The following is an 18,998-nucleotide window of genomic DNA, read 5'->3' as shown; positions in this document are numbered from 1 at the left end:
CATTATTCAATAAACTATTTATTTTGGAAGTGATACTGACTATTCAGTTGGGGGAACCAGTGCCAGTGAGGACATTGCATTTGTATTCTCTTGGAGAATTTCTGGAAAGTTCTTCTTTCAAAGCCGCAAAAATCACCAATTGTTTGGACCAAATTCCTGGAGCAGTTGCGATACTAGTTCTATCCACTGTATATTTTGTTTCGGAGAACCTGCTGCCTAAAGATTACGTGATTTTTTTTTTTTTTTTTTTTTGCACTCATCACTAGTTGATATGTATTTTTCCCACAATTGTACATAAGTGTCTACAATTGTGTACACGGTGTGTGATCTATTGAGGCAGAAGTATTGATGGTGGGTGTTGAATTACAATGTTGTCAGTACTGCGTATTTGATTATTTTTGAGAAGCTGTTGCCAGGTAACCATATACAAGTACCATTGATGTTTCATGTCTTACAGTGCCCAGTGTATGACCTTGATAACAACGTGGCTTTTATTGGCATGTATCAAACAATGACAAAGAAAGCTGCTATTACTGTTCAGGTGATTATACCTTTTGCGTTACATTACTTTTATGTTCTATTTATCGTTATTTATCCTATATAATTCAGTATGTTAAATTGTTTTGTATATCAAAGTTGGACATAGACCATGAGCCAAGGAACCTAAGGACCTACTGCTATTACCTAAGTAGTGGCCCAGTTTCTATGAATCTCTGTGTGTGTGCTATGATGGATTGGTTCCTCAACTCCGCATTATGGGGAGGATTCTGTGCTGTGGTGTTCGCACAGGGGTAGTGGCATGGGAGCACTGGGTGTACCCACAAAAACACTGGGTGTGCCTAGGAAAATGCTGGGAGTCCCCATGCAAACGCAGACGGGCACCTGACTTCCGAGGGCGGTGACCTTCGAATGATTTTGCCTTTGTACGCACCTCTGCAAATTAATATTTATGCAAAACATCCTCTTGCAATGTGGCGGGGATGTTCTCAGGGGGCGGCATACATGGCCCGCTAAGCAGGGTTATTTTTGTCTGTTTTTTTATTTTTTGCAGCTTAGCGAGTTAACCAGATTGTCCATTTCAGAAATAGTTATTGTTCTTCTTTTTCATTTTCCTTGTTCCCCTATTTGGTTTTTTTTTAGACCTCGGGCCAAAAGTATAACCATCCAATATAGGATATCCAAAAATAGGATAGTTGTTCCTCTCGTATTGCCAATGAATGATGTTACAATACATGTACTTTTTATGCTGCCTTCCAGAGAAAGGATTTTTCGAAAGGGGGTTTCTATGTTGTGGTTGTTGTGAAGACTGAAGATGAAGCCTGTGGTGGTGGGCTGCCTTATTATCCACTAAATCCAGGTGATACTCTCATATCATTGCATGAAACGTTGCCTGTCCGCCCCGCTTACTACTGACTCCTCTAACGCTTACCGCAATGCCTTGTAGATACTCCGGTTGAGCATGGGAACCGTCAGAAGACCCTGGAAGTCTTGGTCAGCCCAGCAATTAGCCGTATGTACAGGAATTGGGGAAATCGTTATTAGGTTTTGGTTTTTATTCATGTTGCTCATGTTTTCCCATGTTTCTGTTTTTTAGGGACTACCTATGTTGGCGGGATGCTGTTCTCTTTGGGTGTTTTCCTGTCTTTCTACCTGTTTGCATTAATTATATATTGCTGGGAGAAATGGAGGTAAGGGCAGAGAGATGGAAGTGACACAATGTTGCTATAGGCATTTTTTCATTGCTTAATTTATCAACCTCTATGTACTTATAATGATGTCTGGAGCAGCCAATGCATGTCCTCTTGGTGACAGTGGTATTAAAAATCACTTTTGAAGTGTGATTGTTTCAGGGATCCTGCTAAGTCTAGCCTCAATATGCCATGCAGCGTCAGGTTCCTGGTTTTAGCGAGATCCCCGGCAACCCTTCTAGTGTTGGGCATCCTCTTTTGCCTAAAATACGACTTAGTCAAAATGCAGTGTGACTAGGAAGCACCAGAAGACTGTTCTGATTAATGTAATATACAGTATGGCGCTTGTATAGTGTGTGTGTGTGTGTGTGTGTGTGTGTGTGTGCGCGTGACTGAACCTATATACAGAACAGGACTTGTATTGGGGATAAATACTGTGCAGAGTTTGTATATTCTCCCTGTGCTTGTGTGGGTTTCCTACGGGTACTCCAGTTTCCTCCCACAGTCCAAAAATATACTTGTAGATTAATTGGTTCCCAACAAAATTAACCCTAGAATGTATGTATGTATGTATTTATTCATGTACATGTGATGGGGAATAAAGATTGTAAGCTCCACTCGGGCAGGGACTGATGTGAATATTCGGTACTTGTTTCCTAGAACGGCCACAATCGTGAGTGATCGTGGCTCTTAATTAAGGGACACGATCCTCACGATGTGGCCGATTTTTTACATTTTTTCCCTTTGATTGACAGAAATCGGGTCAATCGGTCGGTCGCGACCAATTAAAATCGGCCGCGATGCGACCGACCGATTGACCCGATTTTTCCATAGACTTCAATGTTAAAAAATCTTTTAACATTGAAATCGGTCGGTCTTGTGCCATTATAATGGCACAAGATGAGATGGGCTTGATTAAGTCCATCTCACATAGGGAAAAATGATAAAAAAGGTGAAATGGGCCAATATGACCCATTTCACATTTTTTATGTGCCCGCCATGACCCCACGATAGACGTCAACCCGAAGCGTGGCGAGCGCAGCGAGCCCGCGAGGGGCGGCGGTGCGCGTCCTCCGACCTTTTCATTCCCCTACTATCCACTAGGGCGTGGAGTGAGAATAGAATAGTGTGGCGAGCGCAGCGAGCCACCGAGCCCGAAGCGTGGCGAGCGCAGCGAGCCCCGCGAGGGGACGCGTATACCTGTGAAGTTATACGCGTCCCCTCGCGGGGCTCGCTGCGCTCGCCACGCTTCGGGCTCGGTGGCTCGCTACGCTCGCCACACTATTCTATTCTCACTCCACGCCCTAGTGGATAGTAGGGAAATGAAAAGGTCGGAGGACGCGCACCGCCGCCCCTCGCGGGCTCGCTGCGCTCGCCACGCTTCGGGTTGACGTCTATCGTGGGGTCTAGCCCACTTAGTAACATTTGGGGGGGCAATTGAAAATAATCATGTGAAAAAAAAAAAAAATCGGGTGAAAAATCGGTCGGTCGGATCGGTCGCATCGCATGCGACCAAATCGCATGCGATGCGATCGATCCGATTTTTTATCTTACGACCACAACGATCTAAATCGTTGTGGCCGTTCTAGGAAACAAGTACCGAATATTCAAATATTCTCTGTACAGCGCTGCGGAATATGTGTGCGCTATATAAGTAAAGGATAATAAATAATACATTGTAGCACTTCATGTACAGATTCAGAGACATGCACAGATACACAAGTGTCATATATCATCAGCACAGTCTCATCGTGCATCCTAGTCCCTGTGCTGCAACTCCCTTTCACACCGCAGCTATAACACGGTATGTTGCCGTTTTTAAAATGCTTCAAAACGGTTCTAGCTGCAGTGTGAAAGTGCCAGAGTGAATTTACCGGTTACAAAACCCTTTTTTTTAATGTGTTTAGGAGCGCTCCTTTATCATAAAAATATGTGACATGTGTGGTGCAATAAAAATAATAACATGTGCCAGACTTTTATTTCCTTTTTAAAACATCAAAAACAGGGGGTTAATTGTTTAAACTCTTTTGAGTGGTTACTTTGACTATGAGGTGGATCCTTTTTCAGGTAGCTTATGTTGTTGAAATACCCTCACTGTCCCCACCTGGGCCCAGGAGAATGGTCGGGGATTCCGTAGCCTGCCGTCCGTGCAGGGAACTTGCGGCGTCTCTGCTACGCAGCAAGGATCTTTAATGCTGCCGCTGCCTGGTCCTGCAGCGCTGATATCAGGATATTGCGGTGGTATTCTGAGCTCCCGGCTTCAGCTGTCAGCTGCGCTGCTGTCCGGCCAATGACGTCGCCTCAGTTGCCGGCGGAGTGGGGAACGGAGTTACCGCTGCTGTCCTTCTGTAGGGGATCCACGCTGGTTAGGCCCTACAGAAGGACAGGTTTTCTTATATTTCTTTTCATGGCAGTCCTACTGAAATGGGAGATTATTAGGCACTTATGTAGTTTCATGGTGGCACTGGGATTGCACTGCATGCGATTTGCGTGCAATGGTACTTGTGCGGTTTCACGGCGCCCCTGCCCGCATATTGCATCGCACGCAAATTGCATGCGATGCAATGCGATTTAGCACACCCCCATTATCCACGTTTAGCACACCCCCACTATCCACATCATCCCCGAAGCATGGCAAGAGCAGCGGTCCTCCCAACCTGTTCATACCCCCACTATCCACGTCGGTGTGGAGTTGTTTTTATAAAGTGTGGCAAGCACAGCTAGCCACCGAGCCCGAAGCGTGGCGAGTGGGCGTGCTCGCCACGCTTCCGGCTCTGTTTCCGCGTGGGGCTCAGTGGCTCGCTACGCTCGCCAAACTTTATAAAGTCAACTCCACGTCGACGTGGTTAGTGGGGGTATGGGGTATAGTGGGGGTATGAACAGGTCGGGAGGATGCGTAACGCGTACCCTCGCCACAATTCGGGGTGATGTGTAAAGTGGGGGGATACTAAGTAATAGTGGGTGTGTGCTAAATCGCATTGCATCTCATCGCCGCCATGAAACTACACAAGTACTGATTTATTATTATTATTATTATTATGTCAAATACTGACCACATTGAACACGTCTATTACAATGTTGCAGTACGTTATTTGTTTTTAGAATTTCCGCTTAATGATTTCTCAGTCTGTGAATTGTAGAATTTTTTTTTTTTTTAAGTGCAATAACACATTACACTGTTTTATATTTATATACAAAGAAATGTCTTTTATGTATCTGTTTAATTATGTTGTTGTAATTTTTTATTCAGAAAGAACAAGAAAGAAGCCGGTTTTCTGAATTGTGTGGGAGCTCTGAATGATGAGACCGGTAGGAATGTCCATTGATTGGTCATGTAATTGTCTTGAAGGATAGTGACAATTGGAATGGTATATTGTAGCTGCGTTACTGTGAGGAAAGTAAGATCTTACTAGAGGTATTGCAAGAGTCATATACAGTATAGGAGCACTAGGAGCCGCAGAAGGAGTGTTCTGAATACCATATATAGAGATAATCTGAGAATAGAATTTGATTAACCATTTGAGTGCCAACATCTCTGAGAGATGTGCAAAATATCCGCTAAAAATGGCAGCGTTGCTCACGTTTGTTATGTGATGCAACATATAGGGCAGTATTCAATGAGCATTTTGGCGATGTGCAGCGAATCCTGTTTAGGATTCGCTGCACATTCGCCATTGCTCGCCGCGTTCCGGGGCCTCGCCGGCTCCAGTATTCAACGAGTCAGGGGCTCGCTGCCCCTGACCGGCGAATTTTAACTCCTGCGGCGGATGCCGCAGGGAGATGGAAGTCTCCCTGCCTGCCCCAGAAAGTTTGTGGGGGGGAGGTGGGCTCCCCGGGTGCCAGGCAGCACAGGCTGCCCCCCGGGGGTGCCAGCAGGGGACCGGGTATATTCACTACACCCGATCATGCATATGTAATGATCGGGTGAAGTGAATGTAAGAATATCTAATGAGCGGCTCGGCTCTGGCCCCCTGCTGGCTGGTCTGTGTAAAAAAAAAAAAAAAAAAAAACTTTCAATTAAATATATATTCATGTGCTTACAGCACATGAATATAAAAATAGCATGCCCCTCCTCAGAATAAAATTCCTGATTTTTTGACACCAAATGTAAAAAACAAAACACTTTATTTTAAAAGTTCACATTCCACTTCACCATAAAAAGATAGCGATTGCTACTCGGTGAATCATGGCGAAAAAAACCTTGAAATGTATTCGCCATCTGGTCATTGAATAGGGTGATTCACCGTTTTAGTAAAAAATTCGCCTTACAGCACAAAATCGCCATAAAAACCTGGCAAATCAGCCTCATTGAATCAGCCTCATTGAATAGTGTCAGAGGTTTTGAGTTGGGGGAGTTGAGAAATGTACTGCAAGAACTGGGACACCTGGGGTTGACCAACCTATGACTTGGACTGCTATGGAATTATAATTACACAACACCAGGCAGTAGGCAAACATAACTGTGGCCCTACAATCTCACATCACGGAGTCCTTTAAAAAAATATTTCTACTGTAGTTCCTCTTATGTTAACTGAACAGTTTTTAAATTTTTAAGATTCATATCTGAAATTTGTATTTATTCGTTCTTTAGAGAACAGAACAAACGTTGCGACCAATTTATTAATGAGTTTTAGCTATTTAAAACTCATTGGGCATGATAAATGGTGCTCTTGCCAATCGGGTCCTAATTGTTGTGTTATAAAAATGGCAGTTGGGATCTGATTGGCTGGAGCACCACTTATCTTACGAATCGAATTTTAGATGGCTAAAGCTTATTGATAAATGGGCCCACATATAAGAGTGTTAATTACTTTGTATATGAATTGTAACTACATTAGATTGTGCTACAACTAGATTAATAATGTATTTTTCTGCTTTTAATGTCTACCGTTTCCAGCCTCACTGCTCGGTAAGATGCCTTCCGGGGCCCAGATAGTATGTGGGCAGCACTGCATGCCGGAGTTTGGTGAAAACCGTGTCAGACAGAGAAATGTTTTACATATGGTTTCCTAAAATTCTAATGATTTAATAAATGCCACGTTAAATCTACTAATTTCTTGCATGGTTTTACTCCATAGAAAAGGTATTAAACAGTATTCTATTAACCCTATTCAGTAAGTCTGGTCTGTGGCCTATACACATCTGATGTATTAATGGCTAATTGATGTATAAATCACATAGTCTGGTCAGGGAAAGGCTTTCCAAAGTGTGTTGTGTTCTGGGACTAAACTATACTCTGTGGTGTTGTCTCTGCTGTGTTTCATTGGTCACCTATAGAAATATTTCTTGTCCTAAAACCTCTAGAATGTGAATAATTAAAGACAAAATAAGAGGACATTTTATAAAAGAAACGTCTAAGGGCTCAATCCAATTACCTGTGAAGGGGCTAGTTGCCGTGGCATTTAAACGCTGGTAACGGCACTGCAATTCACCATGGTCGGATATTACCAAAGATTTGCAGATTTTTGTATGCAGCCTAGGAGTCCAGCGTAACCTAAAGTGTGGCAGCCGGAATTACTCGCACCCGTGATGATGTTGTAGGTCAGGGGTGGCCAAACCCGTCCTCAAGATCTACCAACGGTGCATGTTTTCCAGGCAACCTGTGGGTCTATAGTAGGGATGAATGCAGCATGTTTTAAAATGTGACAGTTAGTAATGACTAAGCTGTGCACCAGCTAGGTTATCTGGAAAACGTGGACCGTTGGTAGATCTCGAGGATCCGTTTGGCCACCCCTGTTGTAGGTAATTGGGTTGAGCCCTAAATCTTTTTTTTTTTATAAAAAAAATAAATAAAACATTCTCTACTGGTTGTACAACATTTCCATTTGTGTCTTTAATTATCCAACATATGTTTAGTGTTGCTATTTATCTCCCGGTTTGTGTTCACTTTTGATGGTTTGGGCATTAACGTAACAGAAGTGTATAGCAAACCCTTTCCTGTGTACATGCTGTGCCGCCCAACGTGTTAGCTAAGCCCCTCTGATATAATTACCTGGGAGTGGCACACAAAGAGGGTGGCTTGCCTAGCGCCAGCTCGCCCTTAAGGCTTACCTCCACTGAGTATGCACCCCCCTGCATTACAATTGGGCCCTGATTACCTAGCTTTATACCATTGGGGGGTACAGTATGTGTACATATACCTCATCATGCGTGATCTACAAACCAGCCCGCATGCACTCGTGTCTTCACTAATTCTCCTCTTCTTTTAGGGAAGTCATCAGCAGCTCATGGATATGATGGGTGCGGCTACGGTTCCCTGGGTAAGTCTGTGCTTAGATGTAATGTATTATATGTTGACTTTTCGCTACATAACTAAATGCCACACTGCCAAATGCACATCCCAGCATGCACTGCAACAGTTTTAGTAGGGCCAAATAGCAAAACTGTAGCAGAGCATGCTGGGATGCAGAGTTCAACAACAGCTGGAGGGCCGAAGGTTCCCTATCACTGCCATACAGTGGGCTCTGATCATCTTCTACATCTACAATGTGAAAACCTCACGTCGACCTTTTGACTCTGAACCTTCCAATTATTGACCTATTGCTTGTGTCGACCTTTCGACCTTAGCCTAATCAACCTGTTTTATGTGTCGACCTTCAGTGGTTGACCCAACGCATGTCAACCTAATTTGTGTCGACCCAATGACCTATACCCCGATTTTTAAATAGTGCTAACCCTCTGTAACCCAGGAAGTTTGCCTTTTCATCCGACTATGTCCATTGGTTTTCTCAAGAATGTATTTTGTTCCCCTCTATTGAACAGCTGAGATCAGTTCAGTCGCAAGTCCGGACGATGGTACAGACAGTCTGGTGTCATCAGCCGAGGCTCCGTACGGTTATATGGGTAACTATGAGTCTCTGTTCATGTGCGCCACATTTGCATGGGTAATAATGGTTTTGTATTTGCATGATTTGTACCAAAATACCATCATATTTCTAATGCATTGGAGTACATTTTAAGGGCCAGATATACTAAGCTTCAAAAAGGAGAGAAGCCAATCAGCTGCCATGTTATAGGCTGGGTTTGAAAAATGACAGGAGTTGGTTGGCTGGTAGATCTCTTTTAGATTTTACGTACTGAAGTTATTCCAATCTATTTTTTGTTTGAAGAACATTGTAATTGTTCAGCTGGATCCAGACTTTCTGGTACTTTATCATATTGCTTTACAATGTGACAGATTTAATTGAATGCACGCTTCCATCCCGGGGCGTAAGTAGAACTTTTTTTTGGCCCAATAGCAAAATCTTAAAAGTGCCCCCTCCCACTGTTATTACTACAATGCCCCTTAAGGCCCCCATTCACTAGTCCGATTTGTTCTAAGACAAGTCGAACCAATTTGCCCTTGAGCTTTCCCAGCAGCTCCCTGGGAGGGCTCACTTACCATTTGGCACTTAATGTGTCATCTTTACATGCAATAAATTGCATGCGATTTATTGCATGTAAACTCCCAGAGAGCTGCAGTAGTGGTGGGGAGCAGGAGAGCTGGCAGCGGTGATTTGCGATGCGGGCAGCGGCAGTTGCCACTTCCCACCCCACCTGCCGCTACCAGCTTGCGCCCCTGCACATAGGTAAGCCAGCGGTGCTTCACCACTGGCACCCACCTATGGATTGAACCCAACACATTTCGATGTGCTGATGGGTCCGGTCTGATAGCTTGAACCTGCAACAGGTTCAATATGTGGGGTACAACCTGATGCGCACGGTACTGCGCATTAGGTCAGGGAGGATGCCAAACACAGTCGGGATTGAGTGAAATGAGCCCAAATCTTACTAGTGTATGGGGGCCTCTAGGCTTGAGTATACAGGTGGAGCCGGCTCCATCTTTGGCCGGCGCTCCCCAGATGCCTTTCACTGGCGAGTCCCAGTATCATGGCGGATCACTGCGGCTGGGCAGTGTCTCCCTGCCCGTCCCCACTTCAGGGAGACGCTGCCTAGTTCGTGGGGGGGGGGGGGTTGGCGGCTAGAGGGACTGGTGGCGACGGCGGGGGAAGCAGCCCCCCCCCCCCATCATTGTCGTCACTGTTTATGAAACCGTTATATGCAAAATGAGATTGTGTTTTATGACAGTTCTGTTCCTTTTGTCATGAGCTCGGTGTGTGTGTGTATTCTTTTGAACTTGAAGAATTGTAATCTGTGCTACTGTGATTACCCATAAGCACCATTAGCAGCAGGACTTACAATAATAGTGAATGTGTGTGGCTCTAGTGGAGTGTCCTGTGTGGGACCACATAACTAGTCTCTAGTACAAGAGATGCTAACTGGTGACTCTTCCTCACAGACCGATCCCTTGAGAATCTTGTGTCTCGGCCACGGTTGGAGTCGCTGAGTTCGGTGGAGGAGGATGACTATGACACACTGACTGACATAGAGTCTGATAAAAACGTGATCAGAACTAAGGTGAGCCGACCAGGGGGAGAAGAGAACATACAGTGTAACAGGCGATGGAATATACTCCGCAGTCAGGGGAGCGAGAGAGCCCGCCAGATACGTCCCCAGAGGTGCACTTCTCCTGCAGGGTAGAGCAGACTCCTTTTTCAATTAAATCTAATGTGGAAGATGGAAATTTTCATTTGTAGATATTTTCCTTTTGTTGGCTTTTTGGGCACGGTTATAGTTTTTAGTTAAAGAATAAAGATATTATGGAAGAATGGGTGTTTCCTTAAGGAAACCTGATGCAGAGCATGACTGAGTTATGCTTCATTGCCGCAGAACATCCCCTCCGGAAGTCTACTATAAAAGCGAGTACAAAACCCATGTGCACTGCAGGTGGGGCAGATGTAACATGTGCAGAGAGAATTAGATTTGGATGAGTTATTTTGTTTCTGTGCAGGGTAAATACTGACTGCTTTATTTTTACACTGCAATATAGATCTCACTTTGAACTAAAACCCCACCCAAATCTAATTCTTTCTGCACACGTAACATCTGCCCCACCTGCAGTGCACGTGGTTTTGTCCATTTGAGAAGGAATTTACCTTTGCGAGTGAATCAGAATAACTCCCTAAAAGTGCTCTCATTAGGTCTTCAGGAATCAGGGATACCACCATTTGAAAGGGAATCCCTATAGTGGTTTTGTCTGGTGGTCAGCTGAGAGTCTCACCCAGCGCTACAGAAATACTAGTGGAGCCAAGGGATGGCGGAAGGGCATGTAGCATACTGAAGCTCTTCCATCTGGGCGCCTACACACTCGTGAACGCCCTTGTTAGAGGGAGGAGAGTCTCTCTCACACTATCACTAAAATCCAATTGTAAAGTTGCGCTATACAAGGAACTGCGGGATATTCCTTGTGGTTGTTAGAATCCCTGCCTACGCTTTACATTCCCATTTTATCTTTTTTAGAAGTATTTATATGTCGCTGACCTAGCAAGGAAAGACAAGCGTGTGATCCGGAAGAAGTACCAAATCTATTTCTGGTGAGAGCATCCTATCTATGTAAAAAATCATGGTACCCGCGTTATGTATGTTTTAGGAATCATGGGGAAATGATCTGCAGTTGGGGGTTCCTGAGGCTTTATTACACAGAGTAATTACTTCTGGATGAGTTCCCCACTTCTGCCTACTGCATTGTGGTCTTCCCTAAGAACCTTGTAATCATTTCCAACTTGTATAAACTAATCTATCTGGACAGATAATATAAATATATGGAATTCCGGGTGGCTCCTACTGCTATACACATTGACATTGCTATGTTTTTGTATAAGGACGGACACAGAATTGTACTCTGCTTAAGCTATCAGATAAATCTGTCCTCTGGCTTGTCTGCATGGCACGCTTTTTAGGATATACATTATTACCTCACAGCTGGATCCTATTTATTACAAAAGCATTAAGCATTGGGTCCTCAAACTGCGGCCCTCCAGATGTTGTGAAACTACAAATCCCAGCATGCCTTGCCACAGTTTTGCTATAAGGGAGTGTTAAAACTGGCAAGGCATGCTGGGATTTGTAGTTTCACAACATCTGGAGGGCCACAGTTTTGAGGACCCATGCATAAAGGCTGAGTATCCCATATCCAGATATCCGTTATCCAAATTATTCAAAAAGCCACAGTTTTCAGAGTGTACTTCTGGTCCCAAGCATGTTGGATAAGGGATACTCCAACTGTACTACAATCTAGTTGGTGTGTGCGTGTGTGTGTGTGTTAGCAGACCACACATGCACGGCAGCATTGCAGAGGCACAAAATGTTGTGAGGAGTCTGAAGTAACAGACAATTCAACTGATTTTTCAATCTACCTGGATCACTGACTGAGAGAAAAGAGAAGTCCTCAGACTAATGGTCAGCAACATGCTGAGATGGTCAGGACCCACAGTTTTTGAGAACCATTGATCTAGATAAATTACACTTGGAACTGGTTGTATCCCCAGAGCACCAGTTATTTGGGAAAAGACCATTGTCGTTATTATGACCCTAGTAGAATTATTATTTTATTTAATACTATTTTTAATGGAAGGTGCCCAACATGAATTTGTAATGTGACAAGACCTGCTTATCTGTGCACCACAGCAGGTGCCTCTTTCTACAGTAGTTGCTTATTCCATTATTAGATACATGTTGTGTTGTGTTGTCAAGTCTCCTCCATTACAGGAGTTGAGACCACACAGCTCCGGCTGATCCTGACACCCCGGGCGCAAGCTTAACAGCCGAACCCGGAAGTGACGGAAGACGCCGTAGAGCAGTGTGCTACTGCTGCCGCCCGCCCGCACAAGTCTGCAGCCAGATCTCCGGCGAGGGACCTACGAGACCAGGTATCGGGTAAGAGGTTAGTGTATCACCGGGTGGTTTGGGACGCCAACACCCGGCGACACTCACCCTCTCACCTTGACCTCACCAACTGACTGCTTTCACGGAACATTGTTTTCATTGACTTATGCTTACATCGTCCCACGGACAGTTATAGCCTGTACTTACCATCCAAGTACTTTGTTTACTTGTACGGCTTACATACTGCCTTCTACCCCTCACCCTCCCAGTTCCCTGTGAGACATTATCACAGGAGCTATACCCCCCACCACCCCCGCAGTAACATCTCATCCCCCCTTGCCATCCAGTCTGCTAAACATCACCTGCTTGCAGCAGCTCCTTGGTTGACAAACGGTGTTATACTGCACATTTTTACCTTGTATACCAATAAACCTCTTAAAGGATTAACACGTTTCTATATACTTTCTTTCCATACATCTACCTTACGCATTAATGTGGTATATAAGAGGTGAGCGCTAGGCAACCCACCTACGATCATTTGTATATTGACTAGCATTACCTTCCAGGCAGGCAGCGCCAAATTGCACAGTATTTCAGTATATCCAGGGGGCTGGGGAATCCCCCTTCATTTGGCAGCGCCTCAAACCATAGGTTGAGCGCAATAACCACCCTTTAACTTACTGTAGAAAGAGGCACCTGCTGTGGTGCACAGATAAGCAGGTCTTGTCACATTGTTGTGTGGGTTGGTGCTGTATCACTGTAATATATGTAAAATAGTGTGTGGTATATGTATGAAGCAGTGATAAAGTGCCTTGTACTTTATCAACGTCCAGTCCCTTTTTCAAGCCAGTCTGTAACTTAACAGTCAGGAGCTGATTGGCCGGCAGGGGCGTAACTATAGCACCGCAGCCCCCGCCACCGCGGGGGGGCGCTGTGCATGTGGGGGCGCCGGGGGCTGCGGTGCTATAGTTAAACACCCCCTCAATCCCCCGCAGACTTACCTATCGCGCTGGTCCCGGCGGCTCCGTTCTTCTGCTGAGGACCACCACAAAATGGCCGCCCCCATATAGCACACAGTTCTCTGAAACTGTCTGCTGTATGGGGGCGGCCATTTTCTGGTGGTCCTCAGCAGAAGAACGGAGCCGCCGGGACCAGCGCGATAGGTAAGGCTGTGGGGGATTGAGGGGGGGTTTGCAGGGGCGGCGGGGTAGGGGTGCTCGGCGGGGGGGCGCCCAAAACGTAGGCCACTGTTGGCCGGTGATAAAGTACCAGGTACTTTATCACTTCTCCATTATCACTGCTTCATACATCTGCCCCTGTATGTTTTTATTGTTTTATCTTTTGGCTATTTTTTTGGTAAGATTTTGCCAAATAAAACTCTAGAATAAATGTGAAGCAGTGGCAGGGGAAGGTGGATCTGTTTTTGTCCTGGGGGATAGGATAGGATTCCCAAGTGTTTGAAGCAGTTTTAACAATAGTGTTTGTTTTATCCGAAACAACCGAATTGCAGTTTGTTCCCTGTAGCCTAATTTGCATGTATACAAGTGCACGTGTTAGCTGGACGAGTGTTCTAGCATGAGAACAAGACCTTGCCTATTCGCTCCCCAGGTGATGGCAGGTAACATTTCTCTTCCTGTGCAAATCCCAATCTTGTCATTTTTGTGTCTCCTGTGCAGGAACATCTCCACGATAGCGGTGTTCTACGCTCTACCTGTTGTACAGCTTGTTATAACTTACCAAACGGTGAGAGAATATAGTTACTTCTATATCTGTATTACTAGTGAATGCATGTTAGTGCACCTGAACACGGCACATTACTTCTCTGCTTCTCTGCAGGTGGTGAATGTAACCGGGAATCAGGACATTTGCTATTATAATTTCCTGTGCGCTCATCCCCTTGGATCTCTCAGGTACTCTGCTCTGGCTGAATGTTGCAATGGTGGCACCTTGGCCAATAGACATTCAGACTGACTCAGCGTTGCACACTAGTTTAGATCTAGCAATTGGTTTTAAGCTGAGCAAGATTCATAGTCAAGAATATGCAACTTGGAGCAACTAATGAATAGTCAGAGTTTCATTCATCTCCACTTGCGGGTGTGCCTGGGTGTTCATACATAGCATAAGTGTCGGGTGTGTCTGCAGAATTGCAGGCTGTATAGAGATCTATGTGGTTTCCTATGTGCAGTGAGCATCTGTGTGTATTTCTGAACATTCAAAACGGATCAGGACCTTTTTAATATTAATCCTCAGTATGTTTAGCTAGACTATAAGCACCTACTGCATGGACTATCTATGATTCTTTAATGGACTGTAATAATATAAGTGGAAATAATAAATTATAAAACTTATTGGAATAATATGTAGAAATTTAGGGCTAGCCCACGTTCTGTCTTTAGCTATCAGCTGAACTGATGGCAATTCTGAATGTAGCAATGATTAACTAGGGGGATCTAAAGTTAGTATATATAATGACCTAGTCCCAGGGTTCCCTAACTGTACGCCGTGGCACTCTGGGATGCCTCAGGGAACTTACAGGGGTGCAATTGATTGATGATCCAGGACCAAGTCAAATGGTTTATAGTTAATTTAATGGGTGAATATGTGGACAAAAAGAAGTGAATCTTATCCTTCACCACGTAATTGAACCTAAGGATGACCTATAAACACAAATTACTAAATTTTATTATTTTACTTAATTTCTCAGTAAGAAACTTTGGGCCTAAGGGTGGCGTGGCCAAAAATTCTGATATTCTAAGGTGCCGTGAAAAAAGTTTGGAAAACTCTGATTGTCCGACATGTGACTTGGTGATTAATAGGAAGTTTTTGTAAAAACGAAACGCGTTGTGTGAATTCTTTTGGACCTTACTTATGGCAATATTCTGCTTTAAAATCACTGTATGTTGGCCAAGCCATTGGGCATCTGCCTACATTGTGTGCTCACGCTGAATGCCCACCTCCAGAATCTGGATCCACACAAGGATGGTATTTATCATAAGTTATCATGTGTATACCTATTATATAAATGATGCTGCCACCTAGGAAAATCTTCCACCTACGTTATTACTTTCCGTTTATGACTCTTGATAGTCCTTGCCGCTAGTGCTTTGGTGGACCTTACTGACTGTTGTCTATGTTACATTTCGTTTGTTAGTTTTTCCCACTTCATTGCAGGTTGTTGTAGGAATAATCAGTCTGGGGAAGTCATTACAAAGGATTTAAACTAAGTGTACAAAATTTTAGGCATGAAAGACTAACGATGTGCAAAATGTGGCCCATTATTTGCACATATATACCCTTTTTTCTTGTCCGATCATCCTTTATTCTCTCTTTTGGTTTGATTTTGTTCTCTTTTTTTTTTTTTTTTTTTCAGCGCATTTAACAACATTCTCAGCAACCTGGGGTACATTATGTTGGGGTTACTGTTTCTCATCATTGTACTGCAGAGAGAACTCAGTGATACCCGCAGCCGTATATACACCAGGGGACAGCTGGAGGTAAGATGTGGGCATAAGTGGAAACCTTTGTATATGGGGTGAGTGTGGTAATGGGAAGTTGCTAGATATCTCAGTTTGTTTATTGTTCATCTGCAAATGCATCAATTTCTCTCTGTGAGTCCTGATCAAGTCCTTTCACTTCCATGCCCAGGAATGTGGGATCCCTAAGCACTTCGGGGTGTTCTACGCTATGGGCACTGCTCTTATGATGGAGGGACTCCTCAGCGCATGCTACCATGTGTGCCCAAACTACACCAACTTTCAGTTTGGTAAGTGTTTACCCATTCATCTTCCATTTCATTCGTTCATCTTCCTCCTTTCCACTCATTGACCTTTTCCTATCCCACCAACTCGCCTTCCCCCGTACCCCTCATTCATCTACTCCCATCCCACCTACTCACCTTCTAGCATCCCACCTACTCACCTTCTAGCACTCCATTAATCCATCTTCTCTCATTCCACCTACTCACCTTCTAGCACTCCACTCATCCATCTTCTTCCATTCCACCTACTCACCTTCTAGCATTCCACTCATCCATCTTCTCTTATTCTACCTACTCGCCTTCTAGCATCCCACCTACTCACCTTCTAGCACTCCACTCATCCCTCTTCTCTCATCCCACCTACTCGCCTTCTTGCATTCTACTCATCCACCTACTCGCCATCTAGTACTCCACTCTTCCATCTTCTCTCATCCCACCTACTCGCCCTCTAGCACTCCACTCATCCCTCTTCTCTCATCCCACCTACTCGCCTTCTTGCATTCCACTCATCCATCTTCTCTCATCCCACCTACTCGCCTTCTAGTATTCCACTCATCCATCTTTTCTCATCCCACCTACTCGGCTTCTACCACTCCACTCATCCATCTTCTCTCATCCCACCTACTCGGCTTCTAGCATTCCACTCATCCATCTTCTCTAATCCCACCTACTCACCTTCTAGCATTCCACTCACCCATCTTCTCTCATCCCACCTACTCGCCTTCTTGCATTCCACTCATCCATCTTCTCTCATCCCACCTACTCGCCTTCTAGCATTCCACTCATCCACCTACTCGCCATCTAGTACTCCACTCTTCCATCTTCTCTCATCCCACCTACTCGCCCTCTAGCACTCCACTCATCCATCTTCTCTCATCCCACCTACTCACCCTCTAGCACTCCACTCATCCCTCTTCTCTCATCCCACCTACTCGCCTTCTTGCATTCCACTCATCCATCTTCTCTCATCCCACCTACTCGCCTTCTAGTATTCCACTCATCCCTCTTCTCTCATCCCACCTACTCGCCTTCTAGCATTCCACTCATCCATCTTTTCTCATCCCACCTACTCGGCTTCTACCACTCCACTCATCCATCTTCTCTCATCCTACCTACTCGGCTTCTAGCATTCCACTCATCCATCTTCTCTAATCCCACCTACTCACCTTCTAGCATTCCACTCACCCATCTTCTCTCATCCCACCTACTCACCTTCTAGCATTCCACTCATCCACCTACTCGCCATCTAGTACTCCACTCTTCCATCTTCTCTCATCCCACCTACTCACCCTCTAGCACTCCACTCATCCCTCTTCTCTCATCCCACCTACTCACCCTCTAGCACTCCACTCATCCCTCTTCTCTCATCCCACCTACTCACCCTCTAGCACTCCACTCATCCATCTTCTCTCATCCCACCTACTCGCCTTCTAGTATTCCACTCATCCCTCTTCTCTCATCCCACCTACTCGGCTTCTACCACTCCACTCATCCATCTTCTCTCATCCCACCTACTCGGCTTCTAGCATTCCACTCATCCATCTTCTCTAATCCCACCTACTCACCTTCTAGCATTCCACTCACCCATCTTCTCTCATCCCACCTACTCACCTTCTAGCACTCCACTCATGCATCTTCTCCCATCCCACCTACTCGCCCTCTAGCACTCCACTCATCCCTCTTCTCTCATCCCACCTACTCGGCTTCTACCACTCCACTCATCCATCTTCTCTCATCCCACCTACTCGGCTTCTAGCATTCCACTCATCCATCTTCTCTAATCCCACCTACTCACCTTCTAGCATTCCACTCACCCATCTTCTCTCATCCCACCTACTCACCTTCTAGCACTCCACTCATGCATCTTCTCTCATCCCACCTACTCGCCCTCTAGCACTCCACTCATCCCTCTTCTCTCATCCCACCTACTCGCCTTCTAGCACTCCACTCATCCCTCTTCTCTCATCCCACCTACTCGGCTTCTACCACTCCACTCATCCATCTTCTCTCATCCCACCTACTCGGCTTCTAGCATTCCACTCATCCATCTTCTCTAATCCCACCTACTCACCTTCTAGCATTCCACTCACCCATCTTCTCTCATCCCACCTACTCACCTTCTAGCACTCCACTCATGCATCTTCTCTCATCCCACCTACTCGCCCTCTAGCACTCCACTCATCCCTCTTCTCTCATCCCACCTACTCGCCTTCTAGCACTCCACTCATCCCTCTTCTCTCATCCCACCTACTCGCCCTCTAGCACTCCACTCATCCCTCTTCTCTCATCCCACCTACTCGGCTTCTACCACTCCACTCATCCATCTTCTCTCATCCCACCTACTCGGCTTCTAGCATTCCACTCATCCATCTTCTCTAATCCTACCTACTCACCTTCTAGCACTCCACTCATCCATCTTCTCTCATCCCACCTACTCGCCTTCTAGCACTCCACTCATGCATCTTCTCTCATCCCACCTACTCGCCCTCTAGCACTCCACTCATGCATCTTCTCTCATCCCACCTACTCACCTTTTAGCATTTTACTCATCCATCATCTCACATTCCTCCCACTCCTTCAGCCATTTAACATTCTTTTGTTTATTTCCTTGTGACCCGACATGTTTCATCTCTTCCTCTTCTGTAGACACCTCCTTCATGTATATGATTGCTGGCCTGTGTATGTTGAAGTTGTATCAGAAAAGGCACCCAGATATTAATGCCAGTGCTTACAGTGCCTATGCCTGCCTAGCCATTGTCATCTTCTTCTCCGTCCTTGGTGTGGTAAGTATGTATATCTTTGATTGAATAGCCTATAACTCATCAAAAGCGGTCTAAGAAATATGTGCC

At 45.1% G+C, this 18,998-nt stretch overlaps 1 protein-coding gene across 2 annotated transcripts in view; it reads left to right on the top strand.

Moving 5' to 3' along the window:
* Window positions 1-18,998, top strand: part of SIDT2 (SID1 transmembrane family member 2) — a 42,430-nt gene that overhangs the window by 13,953 nt on the left and 9,479 nt on the right. Inside the window, exons 7-21 of one of the 2 annotated variants that reach the window (XM_083163158.1) lie at window positions 458-541; window positions 1,258-1,357; window positions 1,445-1,510; window positions 1,595-1,688; window positions 4,939-4,997; window positions 6,586-6,597; window positions 7,898-7,948; window positions 8,451-8,531; window positions 9,967-10,085; window positions 11,028-11,101; window positions 14,069-14,135; window positions 14,229-14,302; window positions 15,763-15,886; window positions 16,038-16,155; window positions 18,796-18,932. In XM_083163158.1, the coding sequence (XP_083019284.1) occupies window positions 458-541; window positions 1,258-1,357; window positions 1,445-1,510; window positions 1,595-1,688; window positions 4,939-4,997; window positions 6,586-6,597; window positions 7,898-7,948; window positions 8,451-8,531; window positions 9,967-10,085; window positions 11,028-11,101; window positions 14,069-14,135; window positions 14,229-14,302; window positions 15,763-15,886; window positions 16,038-16,155; window positions 18,796-18,932 (1,260 nt within the window). The remainder of the gene's footprint in view (window positions 1-457; window positions 542-1,257; window positions 1,358-1,444; window positions 1,511-1,594; window positions 1,689-4,938; window positions 4,998-6,585; window positions 6,598-7,897; window positions 7,949-8,450; window positions 8,532-9,966; window positions 10,086-11,027; window positions 11,102-14,068; window positions 14,136-14,228; window positions 14,303-15,762; window positions 15,887-16,037; window positions 16,156-18,795; window positions 18,933-18,998) is intronic. The other variant, XM_083163159.1, reaches the window with a different exon arrangement.

The sequence above is a fragment of the Crinia signifera genome, chromosome 19, assembly GCF_055691185.1.
Source record: "Crinia signifera chromosome 19, ASM5569118v1, whole genome shotgun sequence".
Lineage (NCBI taxonomy): Eukaryota > Metazoa > Chordata > Amphibia > Anura > Myobatrachidae > Crinia > Crinia signifera.
This window is presented reverse-complemented; position numbering and strand designations above follow the sequence as displayed.